The sequence below is a fragment of the Galendromus occidentalis genome, unplaced genomic scaffold (genome assembly GCF_000255335.2).
Source record: "Galendromus occidentalis unplaced genomic scaffold, Mocc_1.1 scf7180000077480, whole genome shotgun sequence".
NCBI lineage: Eukaryota > Metazoa > Arthropoda > Arachnida > Mesostigmata > Phytoseiidae > Galendromus > Galendromus occidentalis.
In genome coordinates, this window is record NW_003805468.1 from 1,288,447 (window position 1) to 1,310,741 (window position 22,295).

At 51.5% G+C, this 22,295-nt stretch overlaps 3 protein-coding genes across 3 annotated transcripts; all 3 read right to left on the reverse strand.

Moving 5' to 3' along the window:
* Positions 1-725: 725 nt before the first annotated feature.
* On the reverse strand, positions 726-6,563 carry Mulk (acylglycerol kinase-like protein Mulk). Its single transcript, XM_029112032.1, has 9 exons — positions 6,208-6,563; positions 3,133-3,252; positions 2,804-2,999; positions 2,442-2,693; positions 1,966-2,135; positions 1,612-1,832; positions 1,293-1,464; positions 1,080-1,164; positions 726-953 (listed from the first exon to the last, which is right to left on the reverse strand). The coding sequence occupies exons 1-9, from the start codon at positions 6,315-6,317 to the stop codon at positions 792-794; spliced, it is 1,488 nt and encodes a 495-aa protein (XP_028967865.1). The 5' UTR covers positions 6,318-6,563; the 3' UTR covers positions 726-791.
* Positions 3,715-5,786, reverse strand: LOC100900557 (Dodecenoyl-CoA delta-isomerase). The gene is made up of 3 exons (XM_003745252.2): positions 5,453-5,786; positions 4,862-5,054; positions 3,715-4,668 (listed from the first exon to the last, which is right to left on the reverse strand). Exons 1-3 carry the CDS (start codon positions 5,612-5,614, stop codon positions 3,887-3,889), a joined length of 1,137 nt encoding a protein of 378 aa, XP_003745300.1. The 5' UTR covers positions 5,615-5,786; the 3' UTR covers positions 3,715-3,886.
* A 1,492-nt stretch (positions 6,564-8,055) lies between the features above and the next one.
* On the reverse strand, positions 8,056-21,965 carry LOC100900698 (ubiquitin like 3). Its single transcript, XM_003745253.2, has 4 exons — positions 21,401-21,965; positions 12,663-12,720; positions 8,986-9,210; positions 8,056-8,736 (listed from the first exon to the last, which is right to left on the reverse strand). The coding sequence occupies exons 2-4, from the start codon at positions 12,687-12,689 to the stop codon at positions 8,626-8,628; spliced, it is 363 nt and encodes a 120-aa protein (XP_003745301.1). The 5' UTR covers positions 12,690-12,720; positions 21,401-21,965; the 3' UTR covers positions 8,056-8,625.
* Positions 21,966-22,295: the final 330 nt, after the last annotated feature.

The window sequence follows — 22,295 nt, forward strand, 5'->3', positions numbered from 1 at the left end:
CCAATAGACGGAAGGACGGAGTTTCCCTCGTCTCTGTATATCCACCTGTATATAATGCTTTCCATGAACAAATACACCGTATAGTAAGTGTTCGTTGTTTGTAGCGTCTCATTGTTTCTCGCTCCGGTATGTCTCGCATGGCGAGGGTTTCGCCTCGAGGCTGGAGCGTCGAGGGTCTCCGGTGCGGCTTTGAGCTTGGACGGTTTTCGCACCATGCTAAGGGTGGGTTTTAAAGCTGAGCTGCTGGCGAGCTCCGTACTGCCTCAAGTTTTTTTCTGATAGCAGGAAATCAGTGGCGATGATGTCCAGGCCACAATTTCGTTGGGTGGAATACCCCGTCCTGACGCTTCGGGAGAGTTACAGAGATAGAATGAGCGTGTCGATCGCTCCCGACCGCAGTAAGATGGAGAATTAGACTTCTCGTGGAGCTGAGGCGAGAGAGATCGACCTTTGCTCCACGAGGGTCGAGACTGTGGGTCGCATTCTGACTATGAGTCCCTCATTGAAAGCCGATCCCGGCCATTGGACAGAATGACTCTTTTTTTGAGGCATTAATACCTGCTATCGTATCCGGCGGAGGTTTTATGTTAGTTGCGAAGCTCCGGCGAAGTGCAAATCCGATCGGGCGCAGGAAGCGGCATGAGTATAAGGAGGAAGGTTGCGAAGAGACCTATCCGCGCAGACTGAGAAAAAGCTCAATGCACCTTCGGGGAGTCTCTTTATGAATCCAAAATGCGTAACGATCATCATACGGAAACTCCAATGAAATCTTTATGTACAAGTCGTTTGGCTCAAGAGCTGACAAAAAAATTGACAGCCCTCGGATACAGCGTTATGGAAATCGGTTGCCGAGCGAACACTTCGGAATCTATGGCCATTTTCTTCCCTTTGATGAAGAGCTCCTTACTCCGCTTCTCCTCGGGCGTCGGAATGTATTCTGGGTCGACCAGTTCCTGGAAATCGGGAGGAATGTTTGAACATGGGCGACACTCCCTTGAGGAGAACGAGGAAGGCCATGTGGTAGAGAGCTTGTGAAAAGTATCCGCTACCGTCACCCCGATGAACAGCACGCAGCCCACCTTTTGAGGGAAATTGAATTGAATCCTCCCGACCCGAAGTTGTTCTTCCAAGCAGGGCGTCTCGTGTTTGCTGTGTCGTTTGAACCTTCAGAAAAAAAATTGTCAATTTATTGAGACATTTTCTCCAGTATGGCCCCAAACTGTCCATCGTCGACCCCGTTGCTGACGAGGTCCTACAGCCGCCTCATAGTATCCGATCCGAACGAGACTCACCCATCGAGTAGAACCGTAGCTCCATCGAGCGTTGCTGGTGACGCTTTCAGTACGAGACCACCGTCCTCAGGCGCCAGCTCGAGGTTAGTGTAACAGATGGACGTGTCCGTCAGAGAGCCGCATTTTTCATTCACGACATTCGCAAACTTCTCGTACGGGTCCACGGACTTATCTGCGCAAATAAATTCATCATCGTGGTCTCGATCGTCAGTTGCCCCTTCACATCGATTTTAGACTATATGCTCGCGAGATGAGCTCGAGGAATGATTCAGCATAATTACGAATGACATAACTTCATGGCTCATGGCAGGCCACTCACTTTGCGCTTGCTCTTTCTTCACGAAGCTGCCCCACCACCGCTGGGGCTGTTTAACCTCTGCGCTTTCTTTCCTATCGTTTTCTCTGGGTTTCACCATGCACTTGTTGCATCCAGAACATACGTCGCTAAATCGTATCTCTGTTTCCTCGGGCTCGGGACTCTGTCGCAAGCTCCCGAATAAATAAGCTGCTCTCGCTCGGAGTCCCCCGAAGTACCAATAACTGCAAAGAATTCATCATCAAGTGAATAAGGCTCATCGATCAATTCATGGAGCCGATCCCGGTTTCCCGCAACTTCTCTCGATGCTCTCGACATGCGTTCGAGAGACCGAGAGAGTCATCGTCGGACGCTCACCGATCTATCCTCGCATCCAAGTCGCGGAAAATTCCGCATTCCAGCTTCCCGACACCGAACACTGGGTCTTGTCTTCTAAAGTAGGGTTTGTGAGCCGAGTCGTCAGCCGCTCCGTCCACCTTCTCGGACTCGTCGCTCACGGCGGTTCCTCTAACGACGATTCCCTGTTCCTGGAAGAGAATGGCTGGATGGATTATGATTGGAAACACGACGCGAAATAAGAACTCAGTTTAATTTAATTTAATTTCAATTAAATAAAGTATTTAAATTCAGCTCCGGTCGAGAGGACTTGGCAGGATGTTGACGAGCCGAGAAGCATCGCTCGAGACGACGGATTCCGTCGGATGCGAGATCGAACGCATAGAAATATTTAAACGCCCGGTGTTTGTTCGGAACCGATTCGCCAGAGAACCGACATACATTCTCTAGTCGCACATCGGTGTAGCTACCTGATGGTCACCGAGCAAAAACTGTACCTTGAAATCCTGATCCTGAAGGGCCTTCAGTCTCGTCTCGTCCTCGTCATCGGATCTTTCCCAAAGCTTTTCGTTATGGAAATCGACACGGAAAGCGTCGAGCGGTTTTCTGACGTCTCTGATCAGAGCCATCGCGGCCTCAGCCGCTAGATGCTCCGATCTCATGTGCTCCTTGAAGTAGAGTTTCCTCGCGACGGTGTTCGTTCTACCCGTCGGTATCACCCCGAGAGGAAAACGATGGCAGGCTTCCATCTGTGAATAAGGCGAAATTCCGTCTGATCGATTCGAGCTCCTTCTCCCGATGCATTCAGCGACCCATGGGAGCTACCGAAGCCAAACTAGATTGATATTAAGGTCTCTACCCTGTCTTCTCTACTGAGGAGGCCGGTTACAGTTTCCATGAGAGTTCCGTCACCACCAACGACGAGGACAGCGTCGGTATTGTCCATTATCTGCATGAGGTCCTTGGCCTGGCCCGAATGTTCCGTCTTGAACAACGAAACTTTCATGCCGGCGAGATGCAGAAGTGGTGCTGCGTAATCCTCGTAGAGTTTCTTGCTGTGAGAAAATAAGGGATTCAGTTTCTGAAGACGGTCCCCCGGACCCTTGGGTTACTCCAAGCTGATCTCTTCATTCTCATTGAGTGTTGTATCGTGGGTGCTGAACAATAGTTCTGTTTTCAGTGACATACCTCCCTTTTGTGTGAGAATTCATGATGACAGTGACATGTCGCGGCGACGCTCCTTGAGGACACAGCTGATCTCCGAAATCCAATGCCTCCCAGCCGTAAGCGCGCATTATAAGACGGAGCCTGGTCAATTGACAGATTCCGGTTAGAGGAGAGCTTTTGCCGAATGACAATGATTTGTGCTGATTTTTCGCTTTGCTCTCCTGTCAGGTAATTCATCGCCCCACGTGCCGCTCGTGGGGGACCTCTCCCCTGTGAAGGTCCTATCTAAGGAGGGAACTTCGTTTGTGTAGGCATCAGGTGGAAATCCTTCATCCGATCAGCCTCTTTTCTGCTGGGCCCCTAAATGACCGTATATCACTTCGTCAAGTGATTCTTGAATGATAGACTAAACATCGCAATTGCACCTGGCGGAAATTCGCGCTTCGGCTCGCACCAGACGTGAACAGTCAGCGGGGACCGTGGAATCGTACATGAATCATCCTTGCTCTTCATCGCACAGATTCGCATTGTGAGGAGCGACTGCCCGCCTATGGTCGAACATCATGAAGCGTCGGCAATGAAAACTGCGTCCTGAACAAGGTCCTCCCAAAACATCTGACTTTATTGAGTTCGTTCCCATACATGGCCCCCGGAACAGAATTACAAACCTTCCCGCGTCGGGAACACTCGTCGACATATCGAAACAAGTTTCCGAACTCGTTTCACCGAGTAACGGGCTCTCTCTCTATCTGGTGAATAGGATCTGGGAAATCCCCTACATTTTCGACCCCCTCGCTTTGAAAAAGTTTGCCACCGCTCGCATAGCTTCGTCGGATGTGAATCTCTCTTCGAGTCTCTTGCATTCCTCCTCGTTCGCTTTGAGCAAAGCTGCCCGATGGGGGGCTCGCATCAAAGCCTTGGAGTGCATCAACGATTTGGGCGGTTGCTTGCTGATATAGTCCACTTTCTTCTTACATTCGGCATCGAATTCTGCCGCCGGAAATACGCTAGTCACGAATCCAGCACTCAGAGCCTCTTCCGCCGTGACCTTCTTGTTCATCAGGAGAACTTCCGCCGCGAGGGGGCCTCCGAACAGCTGCGGGAAAGTGTAGGACGAGCAACCTTCCGGATTCAGACCCAGTTGTGAGAAAGGAGTCTGGAAGTATGCTTTGTCCGAAGCGTAAACCAAGTCGAAGAGCCCGAGAATCGTGCATCCGATTCCGATCGAGGGTCCGTTCACGAGCGCAATCATCGGTTTTGGGAAGTTTATGAATGCGTTGACGTAGTGAAGCACGAGGTTTGCCGAGTCGACGGCCATTTCGTGCAAATCAGCGCCCGTATTGAGCTTCTCGATGAAATTACCGAGGTCGTTCCCGCTCGAGAAGAAGTCACCGCTTCCGGTCAGAACGAAGAAGTTCACGCTTTCGTCGGCGGCGGCGTCATTGATCATTTTTGTGAGTTGTCGATACATTTCCAGCGTCATGGCATTCTTCTTCGCGACCCTGTCAAGCCGGATTGTCAGAACTCCATTTTCGAAAGTTTTCACGATGCCGGGAACTGAAAATACGAGGGCCGTGTGCGTGAGGTGCTGAACTGCATTATCGAACCGAGGCGGGCGGGGAGTCTAGTTGCCGCGTGATTATACTCGGAGTTCGGATCGCGACGTGTGCGCACGCCCTCAGGCCGAGCAACGAAATGTCCTCGGGACTCGCGAGCTGCTCGCACCAGACTCCGGCTTGGGTGTACCCACCTGATGAGTCCATCGTCGATGATGTTGCGCCCGACTTCTCTTCACTGCTGAGAAGCGACTCGACGAGCTCCACGTACTCGTCTTCTGCTTTCTCCTTGGGCGTCCCCTCGATTTTCTTCCACGCGACCCACTTGACTTTTCCAACGAAATCGAAAGAGCCCGGTTTCGGAATGTTGACGTCTCCCACAGTCGCCTGGACAGTGGAAATAGAGGTCTATCATCAAATGGACTTTGGAAGCCGCGAGAACTCGTCTCTGTTTACGGCAAGGCAGAGTGGAGAGTGATGAGCTCGATAACTCCCGTCTCGAGAATCCGACACAGCCCCGCTCGACAAACTTAGCGTCGAGGAGCGATCAGCTGAGCAGGATATTCCTCACGCAAGGGCCCCATCAGTCCAAGCCAAGGAGTTCTCTCGTCGCGAGTCTCCTCGTGAACAGAAACTTCTGGCGGAAATCGCTCTTGACATTCCACAGTTACCCAATCAGGGCGATCGATGAAAAACTTCAGGACACCTCGGGAAAACTAGATCACCCCAAGCACGGACCGTGGGACACCTCGATCCCGGCGTTGTCGAGGCAAGAGTTCCCTCACCTGTTTATACAGAGCGTAAATCTTGAGTTTCACATCGTTCTCGGGTTCTTCTTGCAGTGTCTTCAGTCGCTTAGCAGCGTCGTCAAGACGAGTCGATAAAGCTCTCACGGCCAGAAATTCGACTGCGCTCCTCCTCACCGACCCAGAAAGTATTCTCAACATGCTGTATGGCAACCAACGGAGACCCGACGTTTGGATGGCAATCGGAGTACGAAAGGAGTCGGAATCCGTCGAGAGACTCGGGAAGTTCGACCTCTCAGCAACCGGAGGGTCGCCCGCGGCTTCCTCGAGAGTGTTCCCTCTACAACGCACAGACGTTCCAAAACTCTACCACCAGCACGCAGACCGTTGGCGTCTGCTGTGGTAGCGGCGAGGGCGCCACTGGTCTACCAAAGTAATGGAACATGCCTCGGGAAGACATGGTGCGCTAGTTTTCGGAGCTCCAATCCAACCTGGAGAGACGCGCCATTATTCCTCAGACAACCATTTCGACCCTTAGGGCGAAAGTCACTGCTGCTCTAGTGCACGGGAAGAATGTCAAGATTCGTAGATCCTCTTTCCTCGGCCCCTGCAGCCGAGCTCCGCGCGGCCTGTCGAACGAATTGACGAATTGCCCCTTCTCACACAGAGACCCCGTTCCCAGAATGGATACCTCACTCAGAGAATTTCCGCGGTCGAAGAACCGATTCTTTTGGAACCGCGCGGCCAGGTGCAAATTCGCGATGAGGATCTACTCGGAAGTTCTATCAACTTACTTTCTTTTCTCCACGGCATAATTGGTTGCAAATGCGGTCGTTCCTCCGAAGAATAAACTTTTCTTTGGGTTTTTTCGAATCCAATTGATTGTCCGCGTCATACGAGACATTTCCGTTCGAACACCGTCTCTACTGACTCAATTGTTGGAGAGAGCACACCGAGAAATTCACTTAGCTCGCGCACGCCGAAAATCGAACGCACGGACCACGGCTCCACACTCAGTATTAAGGTTGGAGCAGTAATTGTTCGTCTGCGCGGTTTCGCGCAGCGCTTCTCGCGCGATCGATCACTGATAGAAACTATCGGACAGACGTTTCAAGGAAGAACTCGACCGAGAAATTCGATAGGGTAAAAGAGCAGCAGAAGTGGAGGAGTGTTTATAGGCAATCGTGGAAACAATGATGCGGGTGATCTTTGATGGGAAAATCAGCGAGGGAGGGCGATCCCGCCGCATCACCGTGCTGACTACGATTTCCAACCATTATTCCTCATCAGAAGTCCTAATTGTTCTATATCGTCCTCCTGACCTGATTTCTTGCCTCTTTGTGACTGCGGCCGATGGCATTAGTCATCCTGCACCTGTAAGACAACTATCTATTTTCCATCGCAATCGAAGAGATCTACCTGATCGCTAATCTCGGTAGAGTGACTCGTAGGGAATGAGTGAACTAGACGAATCCCGCGAGGACAGGTCAATCCGACGAACGCGATGCAATCTGCATGAGGAAAACAGCGGACGCCCACGGAATCGAATTAGGGATCCCATGCTTTTGATGGATTGGTGGATTTGATTGGAAATGGTTAGAGACGGGAAAATGACCGAGAATCATGGAAAGGTATGTGGCGGAGTGGACGCCATAGAAAATCCCGTGTCTGAGTATGTTCCAGAAATGATACCGCTCCACTCCTGAAACTTTCTCCGTGGCGAAAACCAACAAGGACTCCTCCCCCGAGTTGAGCCGTGCCAAGGAAGCAAAGATCAGAACTGGATTACGAACATATTCGTCTTCGCCATGGGGTGACATCGATTTCGAGATCCTGGAATCCTAGTACCGAATCGGGATCGGGTCAGTAGCTGTGATTAGATGCCTTCCTGATTCTGATCGACTCAAAATTAAGAAGACATGATAGATGCTGGCCTGGGCCCGGCGACAACCTCACGGGATCGTCAGAGCATCCATTGCGCTTGTGCTCGGTTCTCAATCACGGATTGGAGGAGCTCTCGTCAGTAGAATCGGAAAAAATTCTCATCGTATTGATACAGCGAAATTTATTGATTGACAATATTCGAATATCCCAAAACGGAAAGCTTTATGTACACTCGGGAAAAAAACTCGGTGCTCATCGCTTTCCCACCCGCGGAGTGCCCGTGGAAACTCTGCCCTTGAAATAATTTCCTGCATCTGTCGCTCGGTCGATGACGGTAATTTGAAAATAGTGTCCGAAATCTGCCGACGCAGGCTTTGCACGATGAGCATCACGCAAGCAGGCATATGGATCGCCGAATCTGCTGATCAAGAAAATTCGAATCTACGACTCGCCTAGTCATGACGTAATCATAAAATTAAAATTAATATATACATTCATAATTATCGTCTGAATTATCAATTTTTTTCTCAATCTTCATAAATATCCTATCTATTTCAGTGTACATACACATGCGATCGTGCCTCGACAGCAGAATTTCCAACAAATTCATCTCTCAATGATGATCAACGATTTTTTAGGCTCATTTTTCGCAACCATACTCTCGGCTCGCCCGCTGTTTTTTCCGCTGAGAAGTGAGGAAAACCTCCAAGCAGGAGATCTAATGTTATTCCTCGATTTTCCATAGTATCCGCGAGTCTTTTCACGCGGTGAATTTTAAATTTAATCCCGTCGACCCGTCTGGACGAACGTGCGTGGGTTCATTCCCGATTGCTCGTCTCTATGGTCTCCCCATTGGTCACTTTGTCTTTTTCATACATTCGATATGGAGTAAGTGAACTGGGCCGCAAGCTAGGGTCAGGCCGGAAGTTCATCACATTTAGAGCGACTACGTAAGACTTTATCGTGGAGGCTCGAGCGGTTCGATAGACTATCTACAGCGTTCCTGACAATTCGAGTTTTCCGCTTATCGTATTTCCGTTCCGAGTTCGCGCGGTTCTGCGACAACAGCCTCGAGCCTCGAAGCATCGAGTCTCCTCGCTCTCAGCATGGCGGCACTCCTTGTCGCCTTCGAGAACAGCTCTCCGTCGTTTGAGTCAGACCACGGAATTCGCTTCTTTCGCTCTTCTTCAGAGCACTCCATAATGCTCTCTATCCCGCATTTCAGGAAGAACCCACCGCGTGGAGTAAGCACGTATGTATTCGCGATGCTTCGAGGCCAGAGCAGCAACCGCATGAAAACTACTTGATTAAATCTAGTGTGAGTGATTTTAGAGGATGCTGCAAGACGCAGTCGAAAAACAGCAGGAACTAGAGGTTTCCTTTATGCGCTCGTTCTGATTAGGTTCGGGAAGGTTTTCTCGAGGTAGAAGATGCATCACCTGGGAACGAAGGGGAAACGAATATCGATTAGAGTTTACTTAGCCGAGCGGGTCTTCGAACTTGCAAAGAATCTGAATCTCTTCGTCTGAGAGCACGGATATGCGCAGATGAGGAAAACGGGTAACGAGGCGTCTGTCGATAAAAGCTTTTCCACGAGTCTGCTCGGGCTCCCCGCCACCGTCGCCCTACCGCACTAGCGGTGAACCTTGACAGCGAACAGCGCCGCTAACCACACCAGGACTACGTACCGTGGTTTTACCCGTCGGCAACGCCAGAGCGCTGAGGGTGACGTCGGCGTGGAGAAAGCGTCCCTGATAGATGAGACGCAGGATTTCGGCGCGCTCCACCTTTTCCTGCGACCACTCAGGGGGCCAGTTCTCATAGACTGAGTGGGCGATGTCTCCCGCCGAAGCAGCGGGACTGAACAGGAAGTCTTTCGTCTTTCCCGATACTAGGATGAGTCGAAGGTTTATCTGCAAGCAAGGGGCATACAACGTTAGGTATTCCGCCTACGATGCAGACGGAGAGAGAGGGTCACAACCTACTTTCGACGCGTAATCTAATTTCCCTCTCGAGGCTCCGGCTACCAGCCGGACCACCGACTGGCTCGCTCCCTCATGCCTCGTCTCAGAGTCCAGCGGCGGACTTATAGCTAGAGCAAGCAATTCTCAGACCGGCGCAAAGATTGCATCTCTCAGTCTGGAAATCTGTCGATCTTGCGTTTATTTGAGATTTTCCTCCGGTGCTCAGCCGAATTCGAAGAGCTTTCGCGAGCGGAATCGAGCCGAACTCCAGGAAGCTCCCTCTTAAAGAGTTCAGAAAGCGGTACGAAGTTGACACAGGAGAAGAAAATGATAAGCATGGGTTAGATACGTAGTATCTCGGAGAGGACAATGTCTTTCAGAAAATGTTGGCCGAAATTACTGCTCTGGAGAGTGACACTCGCATGGTATTCTACTCCGCCGATGATGATTCGGAAGAGCATGGAGATCTGAAAGTTCCGTCGAGATGCCGGGTAGAGCCTTGTGAATACAGTTATTCACTGCTCGCTCAGCCGGCTTCCGATACACGTCGAATTCACCCGACACTATTGGTGGCGTTATTACTCGAGCAGCGAAAGAGCGAGAATGGAAGGATGAGGAAGAAGAGTGGAACGCACAGCGCTTAAGTTTACATGATGGCAGCTGGGAAATTGGGGCAGGCTACTTCGCAGCGGTTATACCGGCTAATTGAGAATGATTCACCCTCCGAATCGAGAAACAAAATGGTCTGGAATAGCAGGCAAGGTAATTGATGGGACAAGCGAGGGGATACCAGAAATTCGCCACAATAGATTCTTTGCATCGCCATCGAGTCACGCTCGGAATCGAGCGGAAAACTGTGAGGGATGTCGGGAGCATTCGCCAAAAAAAATAGGTACATATCATCTGGGAGGCTGCACGCCAGCGACGCTGTGGAAGTCACCGTCGACTCCACGGCACTTCTCGAGGGGAAGGAAGTTCAGAAAGGCCAGTTGCGTCAACGAGTTTGACCAGGATGTCGAATTTCCGGAGAGAGTTGATTCCCAACTTTGTTTGAGCGCACGATTCGGGATATTTCTCGGAATCATAACCTTCTGGATCCGGAATTCCTGGCATTATTCGAGATCGAAGAGTCGGTCCGATCGCGAGCGGGAGCCCAATCGTTTCCCGAACTGCTCCCAGAGTTCCTGCTCACTGTAAACGGCTCATAAGGCGACTCAAATCTCTGACATCGTAGGGAATTCCCCGTTCCGCGACGTATCATCTTCATGTCTGCCGCAAAGACACCCGTCGTCCGACCATAGGATGCGAAATCTGCTTCCCTCATGTCTACCCTCCGAGTTTCTCGGCGGAGTTCAATCACCGTCACGCCGAACTTCTAATGCACCCTCTTCGGAGTGAACTAATTAGAGCTAAGACTAAGTCCCCGATATTCTGAGAACGAGAGAAGCGGATTCATCCGATCATCGTCGAACGCCGCCCGGTCGACCTCGGCGGAGTGGCGCTCCGACGGATTCAGAGCAGCGTGAAACGACTAGAAACAGTCACTTTTGAATCTTTTGTGCCCGTCACGTGCTGGTCATTGACGTGACGCAACTTTACCCTCTTTCGTTCAGTCACTCATCTATTCGCATGGTCCAGCGATGCGTTCCATGCGGAATTTCTAAGAGAGTTTTCCTCGAGCTTTTCTCTTCAAATTTTCTCACCACGCGTCGACCGGTCGGACGGATGGATTGGACATGGCTTTCGACGGAAAGCAGCCTTTATGCTTTTCATCGCTTAAAATCGACCCGCTCGTATTCTGTACATCGCGAGAGCGGCGCCTTGAAGTGGCGGTATCACACGTGCGGAGCGAGATGCTTATCGAGTTCTCGTGGTCCCCACGATCACGATCTAAGGTCAATGAGACTCCCATCATATCAGAAACCGGCGCCGCCACCATTGGAGCGACGCCAAATGAATAGTATTGAAATTTCCATCTGGCTAAGTATCCATCAAGATAAGTAGTGCATGAGAGTCATCAGTCATCAGCATGATTGCCAAGTCGACGATCTTATCATGACGCGGGCACTTGGATGACGGAAGGACTTTCTCAACTGGGGGATTCCTCCTCACTGACGAGTCCGAGTTCCCGGCGGAGACACAGTAACCCGATTGCCGACTTTTCCAAGAGTGGCGCTCATGGTCTATCTGTTCCCAACCAAGTGTCGGATCAATGTGGTCTTCTCCTGTAGCCGCGTTGCAATTTGCTTGTAGTGGCTTCTTCTATTCAAATGCGAAATATGATTACGCTACGTCATCTGAAACTCATTCGCCCGAGTGCTCACTCTTCGAAGTATACGCAAACACATTCGTTCCCACGACGATGTAGTCCGAAGGCATCGTCATTAGTTGAATTTCGGGGTGATGGCCAACATCTTTCGCGTTCGGCGTCTCGCGTCGACCGCGATTGCCACGGAAGCCGAGGCGAGCATTCCGGATTCCATGGGAACGACAGGAAATCTCCAATGAAATCATTGCGAGAGCCAGTCGGGAATCGGTCCCGCAGGAGACATCGGATCCCGCCTTTCTCCCACCGGCAACTGGTGGTCACCGAAGGTCAAACTTGATAGCCCCGCTCGCGGAAATGATTCTGACCCTCCCGAGATGAGAGGACGGACGAACGGCAGGCAGTCGTCGGGAACAGCGGCAAAAATCATGGAGAAAACTATAGAATGGCCCACCAGCAGCAGATCCCAGGTACAACAATGGCTCTGGCGAGGAGAATCCATTTGCGTTCAACCACCACCGCCAACACTCAAACAGCGGCACTGGCGACGATACAAAGACCACGACGGCTGGCTCCATCAGGAAAACTGCCCTGCGTCCAAAAAGTCCGCAAAAATTGGTCTGTGCTTTATTCCGGAAATAACTCATCTACTCTATGTAGGTTAGTTGCTTCTAAATCGAAAGGAAAGCAGGTGAACCGTATTGTCGCACGTGGATACCAAGCGGTGGAGTTCCGTCCGCTTGAAAATCCAGAAGATGCGGACCGATGGAACGGAGCGTCTCTGACGTCTCTCTGCGCAGGGAAATCAACACCGTCCACGTAGAGCAACAAGACTTGTCAAGCTTGGATAGCGATGAAGCAGTCTCTCAGGACTAGAACTCCTCTAGAGGCCGCAGATCGGAGCCAGAAGCACCACAAGCTTTCAGTGGTTTTCGCGACAAGCTATTCCATCACCGACCCGCTCGCATCGACCATCGATCTTTGAATCTAAGGCATCACGATAATTTGGGAGTTCCACACTTTTCAACCACCAGGCCAAAAACGACAGAATACTTTTTTTAATTACGATCGATTCCGCTGTGAGCTCGGAGGGGGATTCTCGAATTCAATCAACGTTCAGGATTGACGAACGTACCTTGTCTTCCGGAATGGTCCGTGTCATGTCCGCAGCTTGCCTCGATCCTTCGGTGGTTCTGGGGAGAGAAATTGGAGGCTTGAATTAAACACGCCGAGATTACCGGAGAAGAGAAGATTACGTACTGCCCGACAAGCTTCGTTTTTTTTTGTCGTCCTCCCTCGCTCGCCCTCCTTCGCTGTGCTTTGCGTTGTGCAAAATAAATTATTCAAATCGCCCCTGCGACGTCGGCGTCGACGACATTAAAATGAGAGCCAATCCTGGGAAAAAACTTCCAAGCTGCCGTGTGCAGAGTCTGCTGAATTATTTTCGCTTCACCAAAGAGGATCGAACATTTATTCAAATTTATCTTTTCTTTCTCCTTCTGGGCACGAGTTCTCCCAAGTCAGAACCTTTCGTCTCCGTTCCCGTCTTTTGCTTCGTCTCTCCATTCGTGGCCGAGAGCATCAATTCTCTTGCTCAAGTGGTTCCATATCGTCGTCGACTCAATGTAGAGATCGGATCCCCGAAAGCCGCCACTAGGCTCAGATCTCGATGAGCAAACTTCGAATCTGGGGACTATAATTTGATTCCGTAACTTGTTCTGTTGAGTCATAACTCATTCCAGGGAATCCCATTGTCGTTTCTCTTGTCAGACAGCTCATCCATCAAACCTTCTGAAAGACTTACGCACATAGACTTGCTTTTTATCCTAGAAATAGGGCAGCTGGGATGCTCGCAATAACTAAGCCGTGAGAACGACCTTGTGGTCTTGGAGGAGCTACAATCGCCTTAACTACCGTTTTCTGGAGTTAGCTTAGATTGGAGTGATTTATCTTCCGATCAAAGGCTCGATCCGCCGTATCTATGCGACTCGCGTTTTCCTGCTCAGGGTCGGAGCGGTCTCGATTGGAGCAACCATGGAGTGTCCGCCCAAAATAACTTGAGAACATGGAAAAATTTGGATAAGGTCAAAAATAGCAGGTGGAAAATAGGGACATGATCGAGACGAGGGGGCGGAGCGGTCCCGGATCTATCGCACAGAAAGCGAAAGTGTCGCTCGTATGGAGCTCGATCGTTACGAGGTTAGACGACGAGCCCGAAACGTCAGTCCCCGCGGCGAATCACGGAAAGCAAGCCGAGAAGTTCCGCCGTATGTTGACATTTTTTCCCAGGCTCCCATGCTGGCGACATATGTTCTCTTCCGTTTCCGTAGATTACGATTCGCAAAACGCCTCGTTCCTCGTCGCGAAAAGCATTCAATCGGGGAGCTTTTCATTGAGATGGTTCAACGAGCGCTCGGGAAGTCGATGTTTCCTCGTTCAATTCGGTTTCTCTATATTTTTCTGTAAATTGCTTCGGAACGTTCTAAAATCGAGAACCACTGAAGCTGAGAAGTTTCTCTGTCGGATACGAGAGAGACAAAAACGTCAGAAATACACTCTTCGGATGAGTGCTTTCCCTTCTGTCCGCGTGGATGCTTGACTCCCGAACCGCTGCTGTTTTCTGCGACCACCACAGGAGTCCGTGAATTTGCTCATAATTTCCCTTTCGTGTTTCATCCGGTCGCTGAATTTCTGATTTCTCATATAGCTCCCGATGCCGATAGGGCTCGACTCTGGTGACAGTCAACATCTCACTGCGGAATCTGAGCTTGATCCATCCAACCGTTCTATAAGAGTAAGAAAGAAGGATTTTGGACTTGGCCCTAGAGCCCAGCTCACGCAGACTGCCAGCGGAAGCCCGGACCGATAGATTGTGCTTCAGAGGTAACAGCGTTTTTCATCTCGAAGCCAACCTTAAGCCATGGCCGAACGACTGGATAGGGAGAAACCTCGCCAAACCACGCGCGCCTGTCCCCTGTCTACTGGTCGCTCACTTGTGGTCGAGAGACGTGACAGAGCTTTCCGAGTATAGACTGAGCTCACGGAATCGAGGCGGGCAGAAACCGCCGGCTTCCACTTCGAGACACCGAGATCCCAACGTCATTCCGTGGTATAATCCGTTTGTGCGAGTCCAACGTTGCAGTCCTACGGTAGCATATTCTAGTTTCGACTCTCGACACGCAATGCAGAGCTGTCGAGGCTCAACATCGAGCAGCCCCGAGCAGAGCGGTAATAGCGGCCCAAACTGTCGAAGTCCAACGGGATCCAATAACCGACTCTTGACTGTCGACATCCGAAATCCTACTCTGAGCCGACGGGATTCAAAATCCAGCGCTCTGCAAACATCCCGAAATTCAATATTAGACCCTTGACTTTCAGCGTTCTCAATCCAGCCTTTGACTCGGCTTTGCCGGAGGACGTCGGTCGGTGGAGGCGTTCCGAGGCAGACTCGGGGGACAGCATCGCATCGTGGAAAATATATATAGGAAATTTCACCGACAGCTCGCACCTCTCGAGAGCGAATTCGCACAGCATTGATCGTCCTGCGGGTGTCTCGTGCCTCGTGCAGAATACAGCTTGCTTGGAACCGCCCATCGACCATTTCCCACGGGAGCCGAGAGCGGAATTTCCGTGAGGAAGTCCGTGGCTTCCATCCTCTCAGTCAGTCAGAAGCATCGGCGCACGACCGACCTCCGGTACCCGTGCATCGGGCGAGCACGCCTGAGGGGGCCCTTGCGCCAGGGTTGGAGGGAGGCGAAGTGGGGATTTCATACAGCGTTTCGGAGTCTTGCTCGACGGTATCCCTCCCTTGGCTTGGGATCGGAGAGCCGCCTCACTGTGCGGTAGCACAGAGAGCGGGGCCCCTACTTTATTTGAGAGGATCGCTTTCCAGCTTTCACGGCGATTACCACGTTCTTTCGGCGACATTTTTCTCTCGAAGGAACAGCAATGATTCATGGCCGTGCACTAAGAGAGAAAGTCGACACCGTGTATTGGCTGAACCCGTCAACATCCGGCGATACCACTGTCGCGCTGCATGAGCCTATCCAGTTGGCGAAAGAAGATAAGGACCGCTAATCAGTCGGCCAAAACAGCGACGGCAATCGCGACGACGGCTTTGGCTGCTGGTATTAGCGACAGACATTGACAGCTGTCCACCATAGCAATCGTTCACTTAAGTTACGTCGAGAGACGCCGATTCCATTGTTACGATTAAATTCTTCCAGAAATACCTCAGATTGTAGCTTTCAATCCTGCAGACGTCGCTCCCCAAGATCCGCTTCTTTCGTCCGCGGGAAGCGGCAGACCGGGAGAAAGAACCGAACGGAAATACGTACGACGATGTGGCCGAGCTTGATTGTCGACGTATCACAGGCCTGGGCGTCGAGTCCCGAACGTACACATAGAAAGAGACCGAACGGAGGCAAGGACGGAGAGCTCGGAAGGAGAACGCCTATCGCACGGAGGAAAATCTCTCGCTAATACTCGACTGAGATATTCCTTGTGAAACAAATGGCACCGGAGTGACGTTCCCTATCGGATCACTGATCCTCTCCGACGGCCGGGAAAATAGTGGTTTGTTGATCCGCCAGATCGAGAACGATGTAAAGTAGAATGAACTCGTCTCAGGGGGAACGGGACGGGCTGTTGAATACATCGTGAAATAGACACATATACGTAAGGAACATTCCCCACAAGCAAGCAGATCTGCGCTCCCTCAGTCGGTATCGAAGCAAGCAGGAGCGAATGAGAACGAACGATCGCAATTCGTCTTTTCCTTGTGTCCGCCTCTCTTTGCCATCGTCTTGCTCAAGTACACGAAACCTTTGCACAAAAGAGATAATCGAGTGAATGATTCAAAGGGAGCGAGCGACTGGAACCGAGAACTCGAATAGGAGAAGGAAATGAACGTCACGTCACAAAAGCTCGGAGCAAAGCCTTTCAAGAGCTCGGGATGACTCGAACGAAGCCTCTTGAATTATTAGCTCCGGAGCTCATACATCCGATTTGAGCGTATCCGTTTAATATCTCCGAAATTTCAGCGAGGGGCTCAATCCAGCCCCTGGTCGATTGACGTCACAGTTCAGAGTTACCACTCCCCCATCGTGTACGAGACTTGCGCTCAAATCATCGCCAATCTCGATAAGTTCGCTTCTGCCGTATGACGACTATCCCAATTATTGTAATCATTATCGCTTTATTACTTATTCCGTTATTACATACAAGTCATAGCACGGCGCGGGATTCGTTCATAGAGCACGAACGGGACGCCTTACAGAACTTGATACAATTTGCGGTTCGAAGCACCAAACAATTATTCTACTATTCTACTAACTGATTTTATTAATAGGAATGATCGAGGGACTCTTTTCCACGCTCACTCGATGTTGACGCAGCGCGTCAAGCATCGGAATGGTTCTCGCCGCAAGATGGAGCGGTCAGCCGGGCGACCTTTGTTCCAGTCGAACAACGCAGAAATATATTAATACTTTACGGCCAAGCACGCTATAAGAAAATCGGAGCGACTCAATCCGTGCTCCGTGCATGAGGGACATTCACACGTACTCGATCGAAGTCGAGAGAAAGGAAACCTTTCCCAGTCTCGGGAACACACTCCGACCTCAATTATTCCCTCAGAAACAATGGACTCGAGACAGTCCTCGCCGGACGATTGTCTGACTACTTATAAGTGTGTACGCTCGGGCTGATCGAGTCTACGGCTCCTACCCGTCAATCGTCTCGTCGACCTTGGCAAGGTTTCAGCGTCGTTGTTTGCTAAAGTCAACTCCATCAAGTCGGTCGGTGTACGAAACTCTTTTTCTGATTCGTCGATCGAATGCAGAGCCGGTCGAATCACGTTCGGCGTCAGTGGCGAACTGCACGACAAAAACCGCAGAGGCGTCAGCGGAGCATGGGCATCGGATCACACCACTGAAACATCACTGCGGTGGCGGCAGCAGCGAATGCCCGCCCCACAGAATTCGTTTCACGCGATCAAACTGGACGGACGACTCGGACGGACAGACCGACGGACCGTCTGCTGCGGACGCAAAGACCGACGGAGTCAGCCAGCCAACGAACAAGACGAACTGGTTGGCAAGCGCATCATCGCCGAATAACACATAGTGTGCCGATCTCTGTTGGTGGAAAGCAAGATGCCATCGACAAGTGCCACGAAGTTGCGGGCCTTGCGCAGCTCAACATCAGGATCACCTTCTCGGAGCTCAATTGGGTCAGAGCCATTGTTGACGAGTCGTCGTCGTCATCATCATCGACGACGACGGGGGAAAGCTGGTGGCAGTGCGCGATGCTTGCCACCAAGTTCTCCCTTGCTCTGCCGTTGGCGTCTTCCCTGACTTTACTTTCTGCCTGCCTGCCTGCCTACCCGACTGACTGAATGACTGACTGAGACAGAAGAAGCACCCTGCCCTGCCGAGTTGGTTGGTCAGGTAGAGGCTCGAGTGTCTGACTGACTGAGCCTTTTGTCTTTTTTTCTGCCTCTCCGACTTCGTCCTCGCACAACGCGGAACAGACGCAGATTACGAACGCGTCGAGAAATGACACCGACATAAAAAATGAAAACTTTCCAAGAACGCAAAACTTGCACGAGTATCCGCGTTTATCGCACCCGCGCCGCCGCCGCGACCGTCGTCACCGGTCGTGTCGATTCGTCGCGTGCGCCCCGACGGATCGTGAGCGAATATTTGAACGAAATCGCAGTCTAAGCAGCCAGTCGGCAGTGTTCGGCTTGGTGAGCTTTTTCACGACGAGCGGGGAACGAGTGAGTTCATTCGACAACTTCGAAACGTCAATTTCAGACAAGTTGTGTGCGAGAAAGTAAAAGATGAATCGACCGCTTCGGTGGATGTCTGTGATCGTCTGGAAAGCAGCGAAGTTCTGGCGTCTCGACCTTTCGCAGGGAATACGATGAATGCATATCTTTTCGGAGATATTGCAGAGATATCGGAAAGCGAACAAAGTGTTCCGCGCGATGCCAAGCACCTTGACGCCAGATGACGAAACCACTCAATGGTTCAGAACCCCGAGAAGCGCTTCTTGTAAGCCATGTCGACGGCTTCAGAAGTCGCCGAAGATTCCATTGACGATCTTTTGCCTCTGGCTTCATTCATTCATTGATTCATCGATCGATCGATCTTGGCCCATCATCCGTCCGGAAAAACGAACCGCCGAACAACCGACCGAACCAGGCAGCCAAGCATTTTCGGGTAGAAAAATTCAATTATGGGTGAAGGAAGAACGCTTGTCCCCCTGCCAGTTCATCGGATTGCCGTCCCAGCGGCTCTACGGCCTATCCGGTCACCTGGCCGCCTACCGAACGACCGTTCTCCTTACGGGACAGGCGACAGTCAGACAGACAGACTGACGGATGGGACTGTCGCCAGCCCTATAAAAGCGACTGCTTGCGAATCGTACAGCAGAACAAAAGCATTCGAGAGGCTAAGGACAAGGCCTTCGACAGCGAGGCCACACAATTCGGGAGCGCTTCCTCTCTTTGACGACCAGCCGCAGAAACCACGCAAGATACCTCTCGTCCAGAATTTTTCTCTCACCAAGGCCCAGCCAGCGAGCTGATTCGCCAGTGAGCTTGCGAGCAGCCGAGTGAGAGCCGGCTCGATCCGTCGGACCCAACGATTCAGCTCAGCTGATCGTCTCCCCATCCGAGATCTCCCCATTGTCCTCGATCTTGAAATCTCACTGTCACGAGCTCCGGCTTCTCGAAGATCTCTCCCACCTCTCGCACTCGGCAAATCACGCCTAAAAAGTCGAGACACGCGATTTTTGCATTAATTTCCTCTCGGGGAGGATCGTTCCATTAGGACGTCCTTCCGGACGCCTCGCCGCTCTTCCGACCGACGCCGGTAAAGCAAACTTTTGTTCTCGAAGCACTGTCATTCTTCCTATTGTCACGGCGGCTCTTAGGTGAGCGAATGTTAAACAGTGCGGCCGACTGACTAGCTGGAAGACGAGCGAATGAACACACTGAACGAGTATCTTCCAGCGATGTGTATTCACTGTCGTCGGAACGTTTAGCAAAGTAGATAAATACCGAGTCGCCAACGGCGCTCGAAAGTTCGAGGAATAAAATTTCTCTGTAGCTGGGGAACGGCTTCATTCTTCCCTCATTGAGCGGGTCGCCAGATGTGAAGTGATTCTTCCCCTCATGAACGACACCGGATGAACGACGACGACGACGAAAAACAAGGATGCGGGGAATTATTTCCATCGGCTCCGTCCAGAAACGCGGCGGTGATGAGGTCGGGGATATCAGCATGTGAACTGCGGTTCCGTTTCCGCTGACCGTTAGCTCGTGTTTCGGTGTGTCTGTGTCCGCGGGCGAAAGCCGGCTCCCGACAATCGAAGAAGCCTCCATCTGCCCGCCCGCTGGATTGTGTGACACCGACTGATAAATACGCATACACTCATAAATGTAGATTTTTTATGTCGTCCAGAGTCGCGCTCGTTCGTTTGTGCGTGTTTGTGTGTGTGTGAGTGACTTCGCGCCGGCTCCATCGGCGAAATGGGCCAATTGTGGGCGAGACCCGCTGGCCACTCGAGACACTGACCCTAAGCACAAGAGCAAGTCCACAAAAATAAGTAGTCGGTCCCTTCCTCTGCGTTCCACGTAAAGCCACGCTATGCATTACGTGGTGACGTCCGATAAGGAAGTATTTCTCGTCCTTCGGAGGATTTCCGTGAATCGTGATCCCGGCTCGAACGCTGATCGATAGAGAACGCGTCCGGTAGCAACGAACTCTCAGACCGGGTGGCGAATTGAGGTAGAGGACCCGGCTCTGACAGGGGGGCGGTAGGGAGCAGCCGATGGAGTGATTCTCTGTCGAGGAACTGGCGTCCACCTCGTGATTTCGCGAGACCGGATAGAATGATCGCTGGAACGATCTGTGATATCGGATCGGTCTTCGAGAAACAGCTGATGAAGACGCTCCCCACGCAAGTCCCCTCGTTATCGAGACGGTTTATGTTTTGAATCCCGGAATGCAATATTCAAAACGGGGAGCGGCTCCCTCGAAATGAAAACTTTCAGAAGTCGAATAGAACTCCGGAACGAGGGCTGAATCGGAGCGATTCAGTAGGAAGCTACGGAGGTGGTTCGAACCGCATGATGAACCCTTGATGATCCTGATGGAGGATTCCCAGGCTGGAAAGTTCGGAGGCTCCTCAACTAATGTCGGCTCAAGTCGGTTCGGAAGGCCTCGGCTCGAGCGTCCGATCAATCCCCCATGGCAATACGACCGCATATGTATGAGCTCAAGGAGAGTTTACTCGGCAACAATCCGCAACGATGAATGCTTGCGGCGTAATTAAGTCGAGATACAAGAACAATCGTCGTACCCTAAGTGGAAGCGGACAAATAATAATCATGCCGATTGGGGAAGCCTTCGATCGTTCACGATTCTGCTCCACATCATTGGAGACTGCTCCGTCGGTCGAGAAAGATATATTTCTGTCCTCTGTGATTCCCGTCGCTCGATATTTCGCTCGGCGCCAAGCGAGATACTCCCATTGGGAAATTCGGAGACCCGCGTGTCAATATCTCGCCTTTTGAAGAATCAAATCGAGTTGGACTTCCGCTCGGGTCCGACAGGACATGGCTCGGCTAAGTGGAAGCCGAATTATTTTTCGGTGAGCCCACGAGATCCAGGGACATCCGAATTCTGTTCTTAAGCGAAAATTCCCGACAACGTCTTCTCCGAGTCGGATCGTCATTTGTGACACACATCTCCCCTCCCGAGCGACGACGCGAGGCCCAGAACAACAACTGAAAGATTCGAATGACAAGCCAGCAGCGGCACGATCAGCTGCGATGCCACCACCCACATATGCAATACTCACCAGAAAGATATTTGTACGACTTCGGAACCTTGATGCTTCTGTGAAACTCAAAGTCCCATCCCACGAGCTCTTCTCCAGGGATGCGGAAGATTCGCTCCGGTTTGATCTCGTTCACACGCTAGCGGTTCCCCCGAGGGACACAAATCCGAATTGCATGGGCTCGAAATTGAAGAAACTTGAACTTTTCCCCCTGCGGACGGCTGCTGCGGCTAGGATTCCTCTGAGCGAAACAACGCTGGTGGAGCTAGCCGCCGAGATACGCCAGGATTGCCGTCGACAACGTCGACGTTAGATTAGAGGGCTCAGCTAACTAGCTGATCGCCACCACTTCGTCGGTTGGCTCGATGCTCATACAGAGAGCTGATGAGCTGAGGTCTCGACCGAGCTGCGACCAAGCTTGCAGAGCTGATCCCTCTGGCAAGACCAACTCGGCCGAAGTGGTCAACAACAATGGGAGCCGTAGCCACGGCAGCAGTAGCACAGAGAACTAGCAGCGAACAAACAACACGGATAGACACGGGCACAAGTCTCCTGATGCTGCTCGTTCTGCTTTGGTGTAGCAGCGGCCAATGGAGAGAGAGGAACACTGCTGCTGCTGCTTTGGTGTGTGTATATAGCGTTCTTTCTCTTGAAAACGAAACCACTGGAAGGAATGGGGTCCTCATGTGGAGAGAGTTCGTTTGACTCAGCGCGGGATCCTCCGTTAGGCATGCTGGCGCTAGAATCAACGTTAAACGCTAAGAGAGCCTTCGGTCCTCGGAGACTATTGGGAATCACGAGTCTTGCGATTGGGAGACATTGATCCGAGGGGAATCGGGTAATGCATTTTTGAGGACTGGGCAATCGAGAGAGCTCGCCTTCAGCGAATCGGGGAGCCGTTGTGGGAGCAATTTCA

Excerpts from the sequence above, each read along its gene's own strand:
- LOC100900698 (XM_003745253.2), bottom strand. The coding sequence starts at position 12,689 with ATGACACGGACCATTCCGGAAGACAAG. Across the intron at positions 9,211-12,662 it reads GGACCATTCCGGAAGACAAG|ATAAACCTTCGACTCATCCT; the intron begins GTACGTTCGTCA and ends CCTTGCTTGCAG. Across the intron at positions 8,737-8,985 it reads TGCCGACGGGTAAAACCACG|GTGATGCATCTTCTACCTCG; the intron begins GTACGTAGTCCT and ends CTTCGTTCCCAG.
- LOC100900557 (XM_003745252.2), bottom strand. The coding sequence starts at position 5,614 with ATGTTGAGAATACTTTCTGGGTCGGTGAGGAGGAGCGCAGTCGAATTT. Across the intron at positions 5,055-5,452 it reads TTTACGCTCTGTATAAACAG|GCGACTGTGGGAGACGTCAA; the intron begins GTGAGGGAACTC and ends TCCACTGTCCAG. Across the intron at positions 4,669-4,861 it reads ATCGACGATGGACTCATCAG|TTCCCGGCATCGTGAAAACT; the intron begins GTGGGTACACCC and ends TCGTATTTTCAG.
- Mulk (XM_029112032.1), bottom strand. The coding sequence starts at position 6,317 with ATGTCTCGTATGACGCGGACAATCAATTGGATTCGAAAAAACCCAAAG. Across the intron at positions 2,694-2,803 it reads TCCTCAGTAGAGAAGACAGG|ATGGAAGCCTGCCATCGTTT; the intron begins GTAGAGACCTTA and ends CCTTATTCACAG. Across the intron at positions 2,136-2,441 it reads TTCAGGATCAGGATTTCAAG|GAACAGGGAATCGTCGTTAG; the intron begins GTACAGTTTTTG and ends ATTCTCTTCCAG.